The sequence below is a fragment of the Monodon monoceros genome, unplaced genomic scaffold, assembly GCF_005190385.1.
Source record: "Monodon monoceros isolate NGI ecotype Baffin Bay Population unplaced genomic scaffold, NGI_Narwhal_1 Super_Scaffold_15, whole genome shotgun sequence".
In the NCBI taxonomy this organism is placed as follows: Eukaryota; Metazoa; Chordata; class Mammalia; order Artiodactyla; family Monodontidae; genus Monodon; species Monodon monoceros.
This window is the reverse complement of record NW_021703771.1, coordinates 35230892-35252539: the sequence shown is the minus strand read 5'-3', so window position 1 is coordinate 35252539 and position 21648 is coordinate 35230892. Positions and strand designations below refer to the sequence as shown.

Here is a 21648-nt window from a genome sequence, read left to right as displayed (position 1 = left end):
AGGAAAAATATCCAGTACCTCTTCTCTAGAGATAAGCTATACATACAGTCCATGGTCATCTAAGAAGCAGACTATTTGGTGATCCTAAGTTTAGGATTTTTAACTACTTTGAAACCATGAAATGCTTGATTTTGAAGTACATGGTGGTGTAACCTACATCCTGATGCATATTTTTTCCCCATATGAAGATATAGGAAAAAAGTATATTGGCTTAAATTTTAATTTTAATATTTAGTGTGCATGTCATGCTCACAGTTGATAAATAATTGCATTATTTATCTGCTGCTTTTATATGAAACACTCTTGCACAAATGTTAAGTAACCTAAATTGCTGCACAGATACACTGGCTGGCTGTGAATGGGCGGACAGAACTACTCCATGACCTTGTACAGCACGTCAGTGACGTCGATGTTGAGGACGCGATGGGGCAGACAGCGCTGCATGTGGCCTGCCAGAACGGTCACAAGACGGTAAATAAAGCCTCGAGGACTTTAAATTAAGTTGCATCTGTTTAAACTTTGAATTCATGAAAAGTTTTCCACTGTGTATAATTGGAAACATGAAGCAAAATCTTATAACATTTTCTGTGTCATGTGGTCTTCTGATTAATATATTCTATGTGGATAAAAGGAACAGAAAATAGTGTTTTTAAATATGTTTAATGTATTTGTAATTTGGATTTCAATTTTATTTCTGATTCATAGATTCTAATAGCTGAATATTTTAAATTTTAAATGTAGTATGTTCACATATAATAATTTTAACAGTTTATAATGTTTATTGTCCTCAGTTTTATCAAATAACTTTTTCATATTTTTTACCATTTTCATATTTTTACCCTTAAGCCTCAAGTTTTGGAATTAGTGAAGAAAGTGAGCTCTGACATTGCTTAAATAATTCAACTTGGATTATCATATTTTTCTACTCTCTTGGAATATGATTTAAGTGCTAGAGTCACAGCTGTTTTCTTCCTTACTTTTGATTTCTAAAATCATGCATTTGTTTTAGGCAGTACTTTCCTGTTATCCCTATGTATAAACATTTGGCTTTTAAAATTGCTAATAGTTTTCTCTCTCATTAGAAGACTGCTGCCTTATTTAAAGATTGTTAGCTTAAGATTTTAGATTGAATTTCTGCTTTTTGTATTTTCCTATCCTGGTTACTTTCATTTTTTTCCCACATTTAATATTATGGATAATAGAATATTATTTATTTACTAACTAAACAACAAAAACCAATTGAAAACCAAAAAACACCACCAGCATCTACAAAGATACAGAAGTTTGCTTGTTTATATTTATTTTTTTGTATACACTGAGTCTTATCTTTTTGTTGGGAGAATTCCTAGTAGAATCTAGATTTCTGCCTCTGCAAACACTTTTTTTTTTTGTGGTACGCACTGTTGTGGCCTCTCCCGTTGCGGAGCACAGGCTCCGGACGCACAGGCTCAGCGGCCATGGCTCACGGGCCCAGCTACTCCGCGGCATGTGGGATCCTCCCGGACCAGGACACGAACCTGTGTCCCCTGCATCGGCAGGCGGACTCTCAACCACTGCGCCACCAGGGAAGCCCCATGCAAACACTTTTTTCCTAACCTAGGTTCAGGATGTCAGATCCTACGTATTTAGATGCTTTATGTATGACCTCAATTCATAGAATACTGCACTTCTTTTAAGATAGTGAGCTCAAGGTTGACATTGTCTTATGTTTAATAAGAGTTGGATAAAAGGAAGGATATATGCTTTTTCTTTTTTTTCTTTCCTGGCATTTCTTCTGAACACCAATGTTCGTTTTTATTCTTTTGTCTTTTATCATCTGAAAACTAACCCATTTGTATTCAAGGAGTATTCCTTTTCATTACCTTTTACTTTCTCTATGTCAGTACTACTAAATTTAAGAAGTACTACTAAATTTAAGAAGTATTCTGGGTGGGAAAAAAAAAAATCATCTGAAATGTTCTAATCTTGACTGGCCCCAGTAAGCAACTGCTGCCTGTTAGAGCAAGAGTCCTGCTGGCAGCTCTTACAGGACAGAAAAGCACCTGCTGTAATATAAATACTCCCTGCTGTTAACGAATGAGTGGCGTGTCATTTACTAAGATTGTAAACCTACTTGTCGCCCGGGAACTTGTGTAGTGAAAAACTGCAATTCAGATTAGGAATTACCTACAAAGGCTAATTTTAGCTGCCTTAAGCCAGTGAAGAAACAAGAATGACGCAGAAAACCTTGGTTCAAAACATGTGCATTACAGGGTGCATTAAAAATTTAGAATTGCCTTCTGAAGTTATTGAAGAGTAGTTAGTATAATACACTCCATATGGTTTACCACCTAAAGCAGGCATGGTAAAGTAAGGGAGAATTCCTCATAGTCATATGCCTTTGAAGAATTGTATTTTCAGAAGATTTATAGGGGGCCTGACTTCACTGTGGTGATGGGCTTCACAGGGTGAGATTTTGCAGGTATACAGGAGGAAGAGTACAAAAAGTCATGTTGACTTGTGATTGATTGTATTAGTGAGTGAGATTCCTTTCTGTCATAGTTGGTCCATTATAGTTATCTGTGAGGATCGTATACAAAGAGAATGTTTAGCACTGTTTTCCAATTCATTGTATGCGCCTTTAATCCTTCAATAGGGCAAAAAGGAATCCTGAAAAATTAGGCCATCTCCTAGCCTCCAGGCTGAATTATACCTCTAAAAATCTGTGTTGATAGTTGTGCTATTATTACCTGTGTGCCATAATTACTCATGTATTTCTGGGACATGTTCAGATCTCAGTGGATGAGAATATTCTTTTGTCTTGAGTTGGATATGATTTAAGAGCTCTGAGATATGTTATTACAGGGTAGATGTTATTGATTTTGTTTTTAACCCTTTGTGTATCTTTCCATAAGTTGAACAGAGTCTAAAATGCTTTGTCAGATTTCAGCAAATGAAAATGGCCTTTTCATTGCCTCAAAGTAGTCAGTTTTTGCATAAATTCATTAAAAGGTCTTCAAAACTTGTGTCCATGTAGACATATACCAGTGCACATAGGTTTCAAGATTTATATATATTGGTTATATATATATTTTATAGAATGAAATGTAAAACTTTAAAGGGGGAAAGAAACTCCCTTAAAAATATTCTCAAAAGCACATCAGCTCATTTCAAATTAAAGAGGATGATACGAAAAAAAAAAAGAGGATGATATGATAAAGAAATCCTCTGAAATTTACTTTCTAATCTCATTTTAAGGTAAATCTCAAGAATGCATGAAAAGATTTTGAACAACTGGCTAAGAGCTCTAAAGCTTTGTAGAATTTATAATTGAATACCGTATTCTTGCTTTGATGACAAATAATTTTTAGATTTACATGACATTTTTACAGATAAAAGATTTGGAAGAAAGATTGATTTTGTCATAACTAAGAAATCAAGTAATTTTTGCCATGATTTCCTATAGATGCATCTGTTTAATTAGAGGTAAACCAAGATAAGGGTCTCTTCATCATCTTGTTAGAAAGAAGTGATTTGGGCAGTTGAAGAGTGCAGCGTGACCATTTTTGTCCTTGTAACATAATAGCATTATGATTTTAAACGACTTCTATTCCTATTTTAAAATGATCAGATGAAAGAAATGATCAACTCCTTAATAATTTAATTTTTTATAAATTTCCTTAGGTCAGCTGTTACTAACTATACAATACCAGAATTATGGTTTGTCTTTGGATATTGATTTAAAATAAAAAATAATTAGAGAATTTGGTTATTCATCTGGCTTATTATATAGTCTTTGGCAACTTTTTCTTCCCCTGCCTTTATCTGCCTCTTAAGATATACTCTGCTGATTACACAATTAAGGAAAGTGTTGTGAATATTTTGGAAGATACTTAAGAGTAATGATAGGGGCTTCCCTGGTGGCGCAGTGTTTGAGAATCTGCCTGCTAATGCAGGGGACATGGTTTCGAGCCCTGGTCTGGGAGGATCCCACATGCCGCGGAGCAGCTAGGCCCGTGAGCCACAACTACTGAGCCTGCGTGTCTGGAGCCTGTGCTCTGCAACAAGAGAGGCCGCGATAGTGAGAGGCCTGCGCACCGTGATGAAGAGTGGCCCCCGCTTGCCACAACTAGAGAAAGCCCTCGCACAGAAACGAAGACCCAACACAGCAAAAAATTAAAAAAAAATAAAATAAATTAATAAACTCCTACCCCCAACATCTTAAAAAAAACCAAAAAGAGTAATGATAGTATTGGTACTGTTACTACCATTATTAATATTGATGATGTGATTCTGTAAGAACAGTACAAAGAGCACTACCTGGACTCTTCATTCATTTGCTCTTATGCAGTAAGCTAGGCCTAATGTGTTGTTTGATTTTTAATCTCATTTTTAGAAAGTGTAGTAAAACCTAATATTATTCTACATAGGTAGAATAGGACTCCATTTTTTTTGGCCATAAATTGAACTTACTTTTTGGTAATTTTTTTCTTTGTCATTAGGTCTTTAAGATTTATTGATGTGTTGAATTGCCACAAATGGTTGATTACTGTTTTCCTGGAATAACTTGGACTTAGAAACTCTAGAGAACTGTCAAACGGTTCAATCTCAATTTCTATTAAAGTACACAGCAGGATTAGTTTTTGGACTAATTTCAGTTCACTTAAGGAAATTTTATTTTTATCACAATAGACTTTATATTGCTAAATTTAGATAACTGAATATGATGGTTCACAAACAATATGAAATGATAGTTGAACCCTGCTTAGAGTAGATTACCTTTGATAGAACTGACTGCATTTTTTTTTTTTTTACTGAAATTGTAGGCTTGTTAAGGAACAGTGCTCATCTACGTTCAGTCAGCTCTCTTGGTATCTTTAGCCAGCTTCCAAGCTTTTCATCCAGAGAATTACAGGGCAGCCATGCAAGCTTAATTGAAAGCTTTTGCAAAAACATTAACTGGATTCAGCCTTGAAGCATGAAGGTAGATGTACTTAACATTTCAGGATATGTTTTTAGGTTCAGAGTAATTTTATTTATTCTAATGTTAGAATTCTCCTTTCATCACTTCTGAGAAATGTGAGCAAATAATAGGAAATTCTGTTACTGTGATTTTTTTTCCTAACACAACTGGGTAATATTGATTTTTTTGCTAGGTATTACATAAGGGTTCAAAGTCTTGATAGGCTTAGGTGGACAGGTTTCTAGGGAAGACCTATAAACACCAGTCACTGACTAGTGAGTTGGCCATTTTTCTTAGTGCATAAGTTGTTTGTAAATTGCTGTCCTGTCATCAGAATTACTTTTTTTTTTTTTTGCCATACGTGGGCCTCTCATTGCTGCGGCCTCTCCCATTGTGGAGCACAGGCTCCGGAAGCGCAAGCCCAGCGGCCACGGCCCACGGGCCCAGCCGCTCCGCGGCATGCGGGATCCTCCCGGACCGGGGCACGGACCCGCGTCCCCCTGCATCGGCAGGCGGACTCTCAACCACTGTGCCACCAGGGAAGCCCCAGAATTGCTTTTAATAAGAGATGAAAGATGCTTTTTTTGGTGTTTGGCTATCATTGTTTTAGTAAATGAGGATACAACTTATGTTGTATGGTTTAACATTGGTTTTTACTTATGGTTTAATATTGAATATTCCTTTCTACTTTGGTCAGTGTCGTTCAGAGAGTTGACATTGATAAAGTAGAGCTGCCTTGGATTTCTTGCTTTGTAACTTATCAGTGTATTGGGTACAGGTGGTCTTGGTTAGTCACTGCCTTCAATTAAATGACTTTTGAGATTGACCCAAACATTAGCTTTTGCACATTAGTTTTCCATTCAGGATTTGTTTTATCATTTGAAAGGTCATGACGTCTGTTGAAAGTGTGTTGTTTCTTGAGGATTTCTTGAAGGCCATGTGAAAATCGCCTTTCCATGCTTTTCTTTCAGTATTCCTTCCCAGCTCTTCCTTACTCTGTAAGGAGGAAGACTCCCCTTGTAGATTATCTAGGAATAGGATAATAATGTGTTTTTGTTTTTTAAGGGGGAGAGGGTTGGACAGGGAATTTGAAGGTCTGAATTATTTTAAAAACATATTTTGGTGATCTATATTACACACATAAAATGATTTTAGTTCAGTGTACTTCTTAAAATTATGTTATATTAACTTGAAAGATACAGGTAATCAGCTCTCAGTCACAGATATTTGTTAGTATACTTTTACATGTTTACATTTACTAAATTGTAAGCTGCTGAGCTTAATTTTTGCAAGTAAATGAGAAGCTATAAAAGTTTGAAAATGGGAACTTATGACCGTTGTAAATTACAGTGATTTATTTTGGACTTCATGGCTTACAGTCTGTTATACAGACACAATGCAGTTTTCACCGAAGTACTTGTGTGTAGGGGTTTAGGGGTGAGAAATTTGCTAAAACAAATCATGCTGTCTTGCTATGATTTGCCTGAAGTTTGTCTTACCACTTTGTAGAGGAATATGTTAGTCTAATGTTAGTCTAATGGCTAATTTGTTTTACTGTTAGCTCTACAGTATAAATAAAAATACAGAAATACTGTAAAAAGTATATGAATTTAGAAATGGCATTATTTAAAAACTGAACGGAAATAACTGTCTAGACTCTTGAGCATGACTCTCAAATAGTTATTTAGTAGGGAATTAGTAGATCATCTGTGATTAATGTAGCTTATGAAGATATGCCAAATTAGCCAGAATACTATTTAGTATTCTGAATTTAGAATTTCTGTTTTTTGGTAAATTGCTTAGCGGTTATGACCATGGGCTTAGGTTTTAATCCCCGCTCCCCTGTTTATTTGTGTGTTGGGGTGCTCATTACTTGACCTCTTTGAGATTCAGTTTCCTACTTGTGAAAGTGCAGAGAAGGATATCAACTTCCCATCAGGATGCAGTAAATGAAATGATAAATGCTTATTAGCACAGTATCCAGGCACATGCTAAGGTTATTCATACTATTATATCATTATATACTTTTAACAATTATATAATTTTTATGAATGCATAGTATGTTTTGTTAATAATTGCTTTATTTCAGCTTCTCTCTGGATTGCTGGGTTTTAACTGAACATTAATACGTATTTTTGATATAATTGCTTTTATCTCTCCTGAGCCTTTTTGAGAGATGGCTTATTGTCTGTATAATTTCTGTAACAGTCAGTGAAAATTATTGCTGCTATCCATCTCACTTCTGATTTGGGACCACATACACACAACTTCTAGGTCAGATATCAAAAAGGGCAAAGCCATGATCAAAAGGCTCAAGTGGGCCTTGCCTTATAATAACCTAAATGCTTATTTTCTTATATTTTTGAGAGCAGTACTTGACCGCTTGTCCACAGTTTAAGAATTATATAGCTGATAATAAAGTTTTATGTAACAATGTTTCTATTACATAGATTTTCAAATTCCTCCTGAGATAGAAGTAAATTCAAATAGTAATAATACATGAATACTATATCTTAAGATATTTTATTTTTATCAAAATCTTTGTAATAAAAAATTATAGTCCTTTAAATCACCCTTCTTTGTCAATTCACAATCACTAGGTGGCAATTTTCAGCTCTTTTAGCTTTTCTTCTGGTATCTATTTCCACATAATATGCTTCTACTGCTCTTTCTCAATTTATGACTTTTAGATATCACTGAATCATTTCTTGTTATGGTGAGTGAGTGTTTAACTCATTTAAATCCTCTTCCCATGCCGTCGCCCCATTTCTAAAATTAATTATATCATAAATTTTAACGAGACAATATTAGTTGCATATACAGTTAGGTAAATATTATTTACTGCTGAGTCAAGTAGTGAACTATAATAACATTTTCTACTAGGGTGACTATTAGCTTAGCTCAGGTTTTTTTTTTTTTTGGTGAATCAGTAGTTCTTCCTATATGCTCCCACAGAATCTTTTTCAGTACTGTTTTCTTCAAAGACAAGTTCATTAGATAATGTCACTCCATTGTTTTTCTCTAAACCTGGGAATTTCTTGATATCTCCTGTGTTTGATCTTCAGTATTGTAGATTCCACGTCTTCTATTTTGATGTATTCCCTTGTTTGGAGGAGGATATCCTCCAGTAGCTTCTTGAGAAAAGGTGCGTTGGAGGTAATTTTTTTGGAAATCTTACATAGCTAAGCCTATTTCTTATTTAAAAGCATGTATTTGAATGATAGTGTGGCTGGCTATAGAATTCTACATTGGAAGTCATTCACCTTACAATTTTGAGGGCATTTCACCTTTTAAATTTCAGTGTTGCTGTTGAAAAGTTTAATGTCAATCTGAATTCTGTTTATCTCTGGAATCTTATATCCCCAGTATTATGAAATTTCACTTTGATGTGCCTTGTTGAAGGTCTTTTAATTTATTAGACTGGACACTGGTGAGCCTTTTCAATCTGGCAACTTGTGTCCTTCAGTTCTGGGAAATTTTTTGGTATTATTTCTTGATTACTTCGTTTTGGTCTCCCACCTCCTTCATTTTCTTTATTCTCAATTTCTACAAGGACTCCCTGGATTGATCTACTAGTTTTCTCATTTTTCCTGTTTTCCTTTGTCTTTTTGTTTCTTGTATAGTTTTTCAACATTGTATTTCTAACTTCTATTGAATTTTTATTTCTTCCATCATATTTTTGACATCTTATTCTCTGAATATTTTTCCCCCAGCATCTTGTTTTTGTCCCATGGATAGTATTTTTTCTTTTCTCTCTGAGGGTATCAGTTACTTTTCTAATTTTTGTTGCTGTTTTTTGGTTCCCTTTATTGTCTTTATTTTTCTTACTTCCTTTTTCTGTTTGTTTTTCAGGTTAGAGGCCTGCTTCACTTGTGTCTTAAACATTGTCTGTCCATTCATGTATAGTGGTGAGGCACTGAAATGGGGCTGAAAGCGTTGTGTACATGCGCTGGGTTTGTTGACTGGTCTCACTGTACGTCAAGGTTTTTTAATCTTGACACTATTGATATTTGGGGCCTGAACATTCTTTGTTGTGGGGCCTGTATGTAGATTGTCAGATGTTTAGACGTACCCTGGCCTCTACCCACTAGCTGCCAACTGGACCCTCCCTTCTACAGTAATGAAAATCAAAAAAGTCTCTCAGCATTGCTGAATGTCCCCTTGTGGCTAACTGGGCTATTTCACTGGTGTCTGTAATGGCAGTATCAGTCAGACTCTTCTCTGGTGCCACTTTCCAGAGAGGAAACCTTCAGTCTCCTCCTGCTTAAGCTTTTAAGCCTGGCTACTGGATTTCTGGGAGCCTAGTGGAGCGTGGGGGCTGGAGGTTTTCACTTAATTAGTTGTTTTCAGCATGGCTGCTCATCCCTGCTCTTCCCTGTATTTCTTGTCTGCCAGTCCAGAGCCTCACTGTTCACTTTGTCCAGATAATAAACCTCCCTACTTCCAAGACAGATAGGGAGGGATAGTGGCTAACTGTATGGGATGGGGAGGAAGGGTCCTGGGGGAGGGCCCAGCTGTTAGGTTTTCAACTACTTCTCCTGTCTTAGCTCTATATAACTATCCCTGTCTTCCAAGATACCTGTTACTTCCAATTCCTGTGTCGTGTGTGTGTGTTCGGTAGTGAGAATTTGGTGGTTTCTTGTTGGAATCTGCATTTGCAGACACTTAGACTTCAGCTTTCTTTGATCTGCTAAGTCAGTTACTCTTCTTTCACTTGCTTGCCATTTTCCTATAACTTCTGACTTATCTAGTATGTGTTGTATTCTTTGCTGTTCTTCCTTCGAGTTTGTAGTCTTAATATTTTGCTGACAATGTACTAGGTTTTAGAGCAGCAATAAAGATGAACATGTGTGTTCAATCCAGAAGTAATTATTAAACAGTCTAATTCCAAAAACATTTAAGTTTTTACATCTTGTCTTCCTTTTTGCAGGAGAAACTAAAATGAAGATCATAGGAATTAAAACCAGAAAAGATTCTCTTTTTTAAGGTTTTTCAGGCAAGCCTTGCCGTATTCCTAATCATCAGATTTTTTTTTTCTTTCTTTTTTTTTTTTTTTTGCGGTACGCGGGCCTCTCACTGTTGCGGCCTCTCCCGTTGCAGAGCACAGGCTCCGGACGCCCAGGCTCAGCGGCCATGGCTCACGGGCCCAGCCGCTCCGCGGCACGTGGGATCCTCCCAGACCGGGGCACGAACCCGCGTCCCCTGCATCGGCAGGCAGACTCTCAACCACTGCGCCACCCGGGAAGCCCAAATCATCAGATATTTATTTTTAAAATTTTATATTAGCTTATTTTCCCTTAGTACACATCAAATGATTGCAGAAGTAGAGCTTAGGGGACAATCAGAGAAACTGAGTCAGTATTGGTGACTGTCAGTAGCAAAAGGACTTCTTAGCTTTTTAATATTTTGTACTTTAATAATTATCCTCTTTGAATTTTGAGAAAGAGCTCTGGTACCAACTTTTTGTTTTTAGAGGCAAAAAACTCTGGTTTTTAATAAAATTCAGAAATCTAGAGCAGCACTGTCCAGTGCTGCCACATGTGGCTATTTAAACTTAATTATAATAAAATAAAATTTAAAATTCTGTGTCTCAGTTGTACTAGCCACATTTCAAGTCCTTTGGTAGCTACTACACATGTCAGTGATTTTCTAGAACCTTCCCAGGTTAACACAATTTACATTACATTGATAATTCCACATATACTGTGTAGCGCCTGAGGCTCAGAGCTTACCAAAAAGTGGAATTTGTTCAGCCATCATAATTGGCATGTTCCTACTCTTCCTTCTTTAAAGCTTCAGGTTGTGGTGAGAACTTTCCTTATATGGACTAAAATTGTGATAACTGTGTCTTTGTTCAACTTCTCTGGCTTTACTTTTGTTTCTTTTTCCCCCAGACAGTGCAATGCTTGCTAGACAGTGGTGCTGATATTAACAGGCCGAATGTATCAGGAGCCACTCCATTGTACTTTGCTTGCAGGTATGATAATTTATATTGCCAGATGCTCTTATTAAAGAATGTTGAATCTGCTATATTTCCAAACACAAACATTTGTGTGTATTTTCTAAAACTCCTCCTTTCCTAGAAATACTATGCTCCCTTTTAAGATGAAGTATATAGCATTATGGTTCTGTTACTTAACTGCATGATGAAAAGTGTTTTATATTGCCAGTGTTTTTATATATTGTAAGTGGGAGCTTTTGATTTACTTGATTACTTAGATTTTAGAATTACTTAGTAATAAAAAAGACATACCAATAATCCAGTAACTTTCATAGTTTTCTTTATCAAGTATCAAGTTAGTTCCAATGATAAGCTATTAAAGTATGCCTTAGTTCAGAGCCATGTCTTTGCTTTCTCTGGATTTGTAACTTTAAAAAATTTCTTGAATCATTCTTGTTAGATATTGAGTTATGCATTAAGTTGTTTTTAATACTCTGTCCTGGTTCATTTTCTTTTTTCTTTTTTTCTGGTTCATTTTCCTAAAGCATATGTTTTGTTCATTGATTCATTCATGTAATAAGCATTTAGTTAGCATTCACTGTGTGCCATGCATTATTATAGGCATTAGTGATACAGTAATAAATAAACCCCAGTCCTTAAGGAGCTAACAGTGTAATAATTATACACATACCCGGCCCCCCCCATAATATGTTATGTAAATTTAGTTGCAATTAGGAGCAATTCACAATACACTTGATTTTTCTTTTTGGTTTAGATTACAGGAATTGTAGTATTTATTTAGGCTCTATTTTAGATATAAAGCTCTCCAGAAAGCTCCTCTTTTCTTATCCTTTTTCCTGTTTTATGTCATTTTACTGGAGGTTTGTTTTATGTGTTTTTTTTTTTTGCCGTACGTGGGCCTCTCACTGTTGTGGCCTCTCCCGTTGCGGAGCACAGGCTCTGGACGCGCAGGCTCAGTGGCCATGGCTCACGGGCCCAGCCGCTCCGCGGCACACGGGATCCTCCTGGACCGGGGCATGAACCCGTGTCCCCTGCATCGGCAGGCGGACGCTCAACCACTGCGCCACCAGGGAAGCCCTTGTTTTATGTTTTATTTTTAATTTTTATTATTTTTTTTGGCCTCACCATGTGGCTTGTGGGATTTTAGTTCCCCGACCAGGGGTCAAACCTGGGCCCTGACATTGAAAAGTGCTGAGTCCTAACCACTGGACTGCCAGGGAATTCCCTGGAGCTTTGTTTAAAATGAAAGATCTGCTTTTCTTCTCGTTTAGCTTTTCTTTAGGGTCTCTGATGTTGCTTTGGTCTGACTGATTCAAATCATCATTGAACAGCCTTGAATTAGAATACAAGGACTTTTGGACCTCTAGACTTCTCGATCTTACCTGAATCCAGGCTTCTTCTTATGTTATAGTTACAATTTGATTGCTTGGCTAGAACACAAATTCCTTTTTTAGTGTCCTGAATTTATGAATAATAGCATTGTTTGATTCCCTGAAATCATATCCTGTCTTGAGGGGTTATCTTTAGATCAGACGTTTCTTTGAAGCTTCAGATTTGAATGTCCATCTACCTGATATACATCATCACTTGCAAGTCTCATAGAATCTCAGATATTAGCATGTCCAAAATATAGCTTCTGATTTCCTTTTCAAACCTCTCCTCCAGTTTTTCTCATCTCAGTCATTGGAACCGTTATCTTCTCAGTTGTGTAAACCAGAAACTAGGTCATTATTTTTTATTTCTGTCTCTCTCTCTGACCCTCAACTTGGAATATATTAGTAAGTTCTGTAAATTCCACTTTCAGAATACATTCTGAATCTCATTACTGCTCTCCACCTCACTAAACCACCTTAAATTTTTTACTTCTTGTCTAGAATACTGCAGTAGTCTCTTAACTGGTCTTCCAGATTCCTCTGTTGTTTCCCTCCCTTCTGTTCTTTCCTCAGAAGCCAAAGTGACCTTCTAAAAAATGAATGGGCTGTTGTCACTTTGTGCTTAAACCTTGTATTTAAACTTTTCAGTGCCTCTTTGTTGCATTTCCAATAAAATCCAAACTCTGCCTTCTTCCACGTGACCTGTATGGTCTGACCCTGCTTAGCTCACTGTGCTTCAGCCACGTTGGTTCTCTTTGAGTTCCCCCAATACATCAGACTCTTTCCAGCAGGCTTTTCTATGTGCTATTTATTTTGCCTGAAACCTTCTTCGTAGGGTTTTTATGTGGCTGCCTCCATGTCAGTGCTTCACTGTTACTTTTTAGGAAAGAATTCCTGATCAATCTAGGTAGGCCTCTCCCCATATTTCCTATCACAGTATCATGATCATTTCTTTCGTAGCACTTTGTACTTTGTATTTTATAGTGTTTATGTACTTGTTTATAGTGTGTCTCCCCTGCTAGACTGAAAGCCCAATGAAAGCAAGAATTTTGTTTTATTCATGACTTTATATTCCATGTGTAGTATAGTGCTTTGTGCTTAGATGCTTAGTAAATGTTTTTGAATGAGTGAATCACTATAGTTACGTTTTTGAAAAATATATAAAATAATGCCATGTATACTGGTAAAATATAGGTATATATTAGTGTTCACATAACTGTGATATTTGTATAGTTAGTCTGAGCATAGGGTTATGGTAAAAGAATGTTTTAGAAGTACTTTCTGCTAGTATTGTGTAGCCATCATTAAGTTTTAATCTAGCAAACATTAGCTCTCTTTGAACAAAGATGGCTAAGCAAATATGATTAAAATTGAAACTAGAATATAAATTCTTCATTGTTGCAGGATGATAAATATGGAACATGGAAAATGGTTCATTTTATAGGCAGACTTCTAATTATATTCATGATATCTAGATAGAGGTATACATTAAAAATTATAAATTATTCCCAATGTATTGTCTCTGATAAATGAAAGGGAAAGGAATGTGAGAAATAGAACAGGTTGATCCTGCAGACAAGTTACAGGGCTCTAAGATAAAAAGCTGAACTTAATGTAAATTTTTATTGTTGAGGGATGTTACTAGATATGTCATATGTCTAGTTCAGTGATTAACTCCTAAAACTGTTTTCTTTAAATCGAAAATGTATTGAAATATATAGGAGGCAGGGTTCAAATCCCATCCCCAAAGCTATGCAACTTTAGTCAAGTTTCTTGACCTCTGAAGCTTTGTTTCTTTGTAAAGTCGAAATGCTGATATCTGCCTCGTGGGACTACAGTGATAATTAAATGAGGTGGCTTATATAAAGCATCCTGCAGAGGATTTTATACTTAGTAGTTGGTAGGTGCTCACTAAGCTCTAGTACACTTTTCCACACCCAGTGAGCACAAAGTTGTATTGTCCTCTTTCAATTTCATTGCAATGCATGGTTTTCTAAGAAATTTGACTCTTATCCCATCATACAGGCAGGCCTTTTCTTTTTTCCTTTGTATTCTATTCTAATTCTGAGCACTATTTAATAAAGTAATGCTTCTGTGAGTGAGTCATTTCAGATTGATTTTGACCTAAAATTATGACAGGAACTATTTCCCAGCCACTTTTCCTCTCTAGGTATTTTGTACAAGACATTCTAATTCACTAGCTTTCTTTCATGTAGACTATAGGCACACATATATTGACCCCCCCGCCCATTCAGCTGCCTTTGTTTTCAGGACTTTTATGTGGTATCTGCAAATGCTTCAGGTCCTTAAATGATTAGATTGGTTTTATATTTGTCATAATACTTCCCATTCCCTTAACTGGGTTCCTCAAATAAAGGTTTGGATGTATAATGATTTTCAAATATTTTCTGTATCTGCAGATAACTTTTATTCTGTAAAGGAAAGCAAGGTTTAGCTGGGGTTATATAGATACAGTAAATTAGTGAGATTTTTATGGAATTTTGGAGGTCTGTAATAAAGTGAGAAACAGGTTAAGATTCTGAACATAGTTTGCAGCTACTGCTAAGCAACTCCTTTCAGTTAGGAAACTCACAATCAAAGTAGCCACGTGAAACAGTCCATAGATTCAAAATTGCAAACTTTTAGAATAGAAAAGGACCATTAGAAAATATGGCCTCTTTGTTTCATAAGCAGCTCCAAAAAGTGTTGTTATATATATAGTACACATGCACTGTTAGCCAAATTTTCAAATTGTATCACTGCAAAGCCTGAAGTTAGGAGACTTGAAAGTGCTTGAGAAATCAGTTCTAAGTGCTTTAGAAGCACTACAGGTTTCTTATTAGTTAAATCTTTGCCAACTTCTTAGTTTCCAGAAAATACACTGGCATTTCCTTGAAGGGAGTATTATCTCAATCAATATAAAAAAAATAAGTTCAATTGTAAAGAATAATTATTCATTGAGCAAATTTTTGCAGTTATTTGAACTGAAAAGTCTTTCATGCGACACTTTGAGCAGTCTGTAACAGGATGATCTTTATCTTTTGCAATATTACACATGGGGCACTTGAGCCCGTAATGAAGTTATGCAGATTTTATATATTATTAGCAATCATTTCTTTTAATTTACTTTTGAAATGAAATGCCACCTGTTCACAGATGAGATTTTAATGTAGTTTTAGAAATTACTCCAGCTTTCTAAAAATGTCATAGTGGTATTTTTTTCTTGATATTAATTATTCTTGTCGCTATATGTGGTACAAAATTAATCCTAAATAACAATTCGGGTCTTTTTGTTATTTTTGTGTAGCTTAGTACATTATTTAATGCTTACTTGTCAGATGAATGGTATCTAAAATTAAAGCCCTCAACTCAACAAGTATATTGAGTACATGTTATAAGCCATGCTTGGTGTTATAGAACAAGGGTATTGTCAAGAAGTTTATAGTTTAGTTGGAAAGATTAAACACATCTAACACAGATAATAACTGTAAAAGAAATGTCATTAAAGTTGAGCAGAATAGCTTTGCAAATCTGGGTTTCTCAGAACCTTGGGTCCTAGCAAAGAAATCACTGACTCCTTAAATAAATTAAGCTCAAGTTAGTTTCTTTTCACTTAGGTATTATACGGAATAGAACAGTGTTAATTATAAAATAATTCCTATTAGCTGCAATATATAATGTGTTGGCCAGCATGCCCAGCTGACAAATGGAGACTAGTAAAATTAGTTTTACTAATTTTTTTTTGTAGATTTTTCTTAATGTAGACTAGTAAAATTAGTTACTGTTGCTTTTGGAGGGATTGCTGATGTACTTGCTTTCTTGATTTTCTGCTTTTTCTGGAGTAAATTAGATACTGCTCTTAAGTTAGTTTTCATCTGTCGGTATTTGTATTAAGGAAGGTAATCAGTATTACAGTAAAGTATCAAGAGAGTGATACACCTAATGCCTGCCACCAGCTTCCTAGTATGATCCTGTTTTTTTAAATTAAGTCCAATTATACTTTATGCAGTGTCATTTTGTGGAAAAGAAAGAATAGGTTGTTTTTATTTGTTTGTTTTAAGTTTCTGAGGAATCTGTGTAGTCTTTGTGAAATAACATACCTTTTTAGGTAATGGTACTGTGGGAAGAGTATTGGTCTAGAAGACCAGAGATCTGAGTTCTAGTTTCACTTGTGCTTGAATAGTAATTTTTTTCATCTACAAAATAAAATTCTTTTTCTTAAATTAATTTTTATTGGAGTATATTTGCTTTACAATGTTGTGTTAGTTTCTACTGTATAGCAAAATGAATCAGCTATACGTATACATATATCCCCTCTTTTTTGGATTTCCTTCCCATGTAGGTCACCACAGAGCACTGAGTAGAGTTCCCTGAGCTATACAGTAGGTTCTCATTAGTTATCTATTTTATACACAGTATCAATAGTGTATTATGTCAATCCCAATCTCCCAATTCATCCCATCTCCCTGCTTTCCCCCCTTGGTGTCCATACGTTTGTTCTCTATGTCTGTGTCTCTATTTCTGCTTTGCAAATAAGATCATCTATACCATTTTTCTAGATTCCACATATATGCGTTAATATACGATATTTGTTTTTCTTTCTGACTTACTTCACTCTGTATGTCAGTCTCTAGGTCCATCCACGTCTCTACAAATGACCCAATTTCATTCCTTTTTATGGCTGAGTAATATTCCATTGTATATACATACCACACCTTCTTTATCCATTCTTCTGTTGATGGACATTTAGGTTGCTTCCATGTCCTGGCTATTGTAAATAGTGCTGCAATGAACATTGGGGTGCATGTGTCTTTTTGAATTATGGTTTTCTCTAGGTATATGCCCAGTAGTGGGATTGCTGTGGTAGTTCTATTTTTAGTTTTTTAAGGAACCTCCATACTGTTCTCCATAGTGGCTGTATCAGTTTACAAAATAAAATTCTTTGATGAGATACTCTTCCAAACTGTATGACTTCCTTGGGCATTTTGTAAAATTAGCTTTAAACTTTAATGTCCCTGCATTATAAATTTATTATTTATTGTCTGTGTCTAGGATCAGATTAGCTCATTTAATAACGAAATGTAGAGTCTAGTGATTACTACCCCCAAAGCAGCTTCCTCCTAGCTTAAAGAGTGGTTGTTAAACCTACTTGAAAGAGCAATTAGAGAGAATGGGGCATGTGGATGAGAGTTGTTCATTCTAGGTCAGATTGAATAGCTGTCAGCAGAAGCCAAACTGAGTGGGTTGATAAAATGAAGGTTGGCATTTAGTTAGTATTTTTGGCTAATGAATCCCCCCCATTTACTCATTATGATATTTGTCTTTTCTCCTTCCTTTGTTTTTATTTTTTTACCACATATTAAAGTGTCATAAAATGTACTTTTGTTTTGAGTATTGAGGTTCTTTTGGACTAAGAAGTCTGGAGACTTGGATGTATGTGGTAGGAAGGTGGTCAGGCTAGAGTTAAGAAGGAAAAGATTGGAAGAAAAAAATAAAGCATAAGCCTGAGTACCAGCAACTTATCCCAAAATATTATGATTTATTGTAGGTAATGTGTCCCAAGTTCAATTCTAAGATTCAGTAGGCCAGTTTCTTATCTACATTGTAAAAATATGACTTAACGTTGGGAAGTTTTCCTAACGGTTGAGGTTGTAGTTCAGATCTTCCTCTCAATTTTTTAAGATTATTAATCCTCTGTTGATTGATACTAACCGTCCATAATTTATAGAGAAAGACTTAAAAAGATTATATGTTTAAACTTTGTTTCTGTACAGTCATGGTCAGAGAGACACAGCACAGATTCTTCTGTTGCGAGGAGCCAAATACCTGCCAGATAAAAATGGAGTAAGCCCTCTGGATTTATGTGTGCAGGTACGCTGTTCACGTATATTCTTAGTCCCTTACTTCGTAAGAGAAACCGACAAGATCACTTTTTTTCCTCAAATGAGAGGATGGGTGCAAAGATTTTTATTCTGTTAAGAATATGATCTTTAAAAGGTACTGTGATAGTATAAGAAATATATATTGGTCTTTATCCCAGTTCCTAACACAAGAGCTTCTAAGACCCTTGGAATCTCCAGAGTGATAAGCATGTTTTTTTGTATATTAATGAGATGAGCGGTGGCTGAAAGGCCCTAGGTAGCTTCAGGAACAGGGCTGGTTGACAGGTGAGCCAACCATGTAATTAGAAGGCAATTTCCTCCCCCACCCCCAGGGAGAAGTCAGGGGCTAGAGACTGAGTTTAGTCCTTCAGGCCTGTGTAATGGAAGTTTCATAAAAACCCTAAACAGTGTGGTTCTCAGAGAGCTTCTGGGTTGGTGAACACATCAAAGTGCTGGGAGGGTGGCATGCCCAGTGAGGGCATGGAAGCTCTGTGCCCCTTCCCACATACTTTACCCTATGCATCTTTTCCATTTGCCTGTTCCTGAGTTGTAGCCTTTATAATAAACAGGTAATGGTAAATAAAGTGTTTCCCTGAGTTCTGTGAGCTGTTCTAGCAAATTATCAAACCTGAGGAGGAGGTCGCGGGAGTTCCTTACTTACAGCTGGTTAGTCAGAAGTATGGATGACCTGGACTTGTGATTGGCTTTTGAAGTGGGGGGTACTCTTGTGGGACGGAACCCTTCTGTGTGGTCTGCCCTAACTCTAGGCAGTTAGCATGATAATTGAATTAAATTGGACACCCAATCGGTATCCACAGAGAATTGGAGAATTGGTTGGTGTGGAAATCCCACATATTTGGTGTCAGACTTATATATAAAAGAAATGTTTTCCTTTAGGAGTTTTGTTTTTAAACCTAGATAATTTTAAATCTTGTTTTTAGGGTGGATATGGAGAGACTTGTGAAGTATTAATTCAGTATCACCCTAGGCTTTTCCAGACAATTATTCAAATGACACAGAATGAAGATCTCCGAGAAAACATGGTAATGTAATTGTGCTGGTAGCTATTAAATGAACAAGCTTTTTTTTTTAAAATTAATTAATTTATTTTTGGCTGCATTGGGTCTTCGTTGCTGCATGTGGGCTTTCTCTAGTGGCGAGCGGGGGCTACTCTTTGGTGTGGTGCGCAGGCTTCTCATTTTGGTGGCTTCTCTTGTTGTGGACCACAAGCTCTAGGCATGTGGGCTTCAGTAGTTGTGGCATGCGGGCTCGGTAGTTGTGGCTCGCGGGCTGTAGAGCTCAGGTTCAGTAGTTGCGGCACACGGGCTTAGTTGCTCCGTGGCATGTGGGATCTTCACGGACCAGGGCTTGAACCAGTGCCCCTGGCAGGAGGATTCTTAACCACTGCACCACGAGGGAAGCCCCTGAACAAGCTTTGTTCATGTTTGGTGTATATGGCATCTTACAAATGTGTTTATTGATTTTATTATTATAAATATTTAAGTAATTTGAATTGGCTTATCTGCATTATAGGTTAAGTATGAATTATATAAGAATTAATAAACTTTATGCTAATATTTGGCCCTATGAGTCTTCTGTCCTCTGTGCCCTTGATCTCTCCTTAAGATAATTAGAATATTTCCCATAGGTAGAGGAAAAGAATCTAAGGAGGAATATCATGTTACGATTAGTAATCACTAGTTTACTGAGCTCTGTATTTGTTAATAGTTCTACTCTTTGAATAATTACAGAGTTTTTTTCTTACATTTTTAGAAGTTTGGAATTAATTTTCCATAAATAAACTTGGTGATTTCTGTTCTCTCTATTTATACGTTTTCACTGGGTGATTTTGAACAAACATTGTATGTCATCTTATCTCTCTATAAGCTTTTGATTTTATGCAAGACCAAATAACTGTAAAGGACTTGGTTTCAGCTAATTGAGCTTTGGGATACTTACTAAACTAATAGGTACTTAATTTCTTGACAAAGTTTAGTGGATTATTATGTAATCACATTTTTTTATTTGTAAAAAAATTAGTTACGGCAAGTTCTGGAGCATTTATCTCAGCAAAGTGAGAACCAGTATTTAAAGATTCTAACAAGCCTTGCTGAAGTTGCCACAACAAATGGTCATAAGTTGCTGAGGTAAGTGTTTCACAATATAAGCAAATCAGTAGGCAGCAATATCTGTCAGCTTCGTCACTTTTTAGGCTTTTCTGGGAATAGTGTATTTTGTTGATTATTTTGTTGATGTCTTTTGTCAGTGTTAAGATGTTCCAAACATTTGTTGAGTTATCACTGTTTGTTTTGTTTTAAAGGATCAGGGCAATCAGCTATTCCTGAGGAGACTTTAGCCTGTCTAAAGAGACTAAAAATAGAGACTTAATTAAGTTGATTTGGACTTCTGTGTCTAGAATTTTAGAAAATGATTGCTTAGACTAGTCATGTAAGTAAAATGTTCATAGAGAAGAATCAAGAACGTAGTTTAGGAATCTTGATCAGTAATTTACAAAACTGGGTATAGGCTACTGTTCAGCCTTGCAGTATTATACCCTCATGCTTCTTTATAAAGTTTTCTCCCTGAACTGTCCCGCTCAGTTCAGTTCTTTGTTTTTTTCCAATTCTCTGGTTTTAATGGCTCATCACTAAGTCCTTGAAGTTAGTGCCTTTATATGTTTTCCTGTACCTCCGCTTGTTTGTATGTGGTTAGTCACCCCAGTTAGGAGTAAACAGCCATTTAAAAATGATTAATGTGTTATTTCTTAGCTTAAATTTGGCCTACTTCTGTTATGGATGCTTTCTTCCTTTGATTGGGTTTGCCAAAAAGTTCGTTTGGATTTTTCCGTAAGCTGGAAAAACCCAAATGAACTTTTTGGCTAACCCAGTAGTTTTCTTTTCATGTCAACTTTTAATACATTGACAGTATTAGAATAGGTCGTGGTCTTCTCTCACCTCTGTATGTGGAACTGGACTTTGTTCCTCCCAGCTGTATGCTGCTTCTGTAAATCAGCTACATTGTCAAGTCCATTATGTTAGCCCTTTATTCCTGTCTTCCTTTGTACTTTTCATATACTTCAGACCAGAATCACACTGTGTACTGTTTGCTTAGAAGGCCCCTTACACTTCATGGTCCAAGATTACTTTCTTGTGTCTTTTTAGCTGTTAAGTCTTTCTTCAGCAGTCCTACTCAGTATGCCATTTGCTAATTTTTCTATTATTCTCTTTCTACTTTTGATGCTACTTTAAACTTTGTCTATAAGATTCATTGAATTCCAACTTTACATAATGCTCTCCTTTTATTAGTCATTTCTGTTAATCCATTTATATGATGAGGACTTTCTAAGACATACTGAGTAAAAGCATGGGCTCTGGAGTCAGCTAGACTCATATTTAATCCAGACATCACCATTTACTGTGTGACCCCAGCAAGTAACTTTTTGGAGTTTCCTTTCATCATCCATCCATCTATCCAATACATATTTTTGAG

The 21648-nt window shown here is 36.1% G+C and overlaps 1 protein-coding gene across 3 annotated transcripts in view; it reads left to right on the top strand.

Annotated features, from left to right (window-relative positions):
* The window catches only part of HACE1 (HECT domain and ankyrin repeat containing E3 ubiquitin protein ligase 1), a 94238-nt gene that overhangs the window by 19895 nt on the left and 52695 nt on the right, over positions 1-21648 (top strand). For 2 of the 3 annotated variants that reach the window (XM_029223902.1, XM_029223903.1), the window contains exons 6-10: positions 340-471; positions 10837-10919; positions 18052-18148; positions 19101-19202; positions 20200-20306. In XM_029223902.1, the coding sequence (XP_029079735.1) occupies positions 340-471; positions 10837-10919; positions 18052-18148; positions 19101-19202; positions 20200-20306 (521 nt within the window). The remainder of the gene's footprint in view (positions 1-339; positions 472-10836; positions 10920-18051; positions 18149-19100; positions 19203-20199; positions 20307-21648) is intronic. The other variant, XM_029223904.1, reaches the window with a different exon arrangement.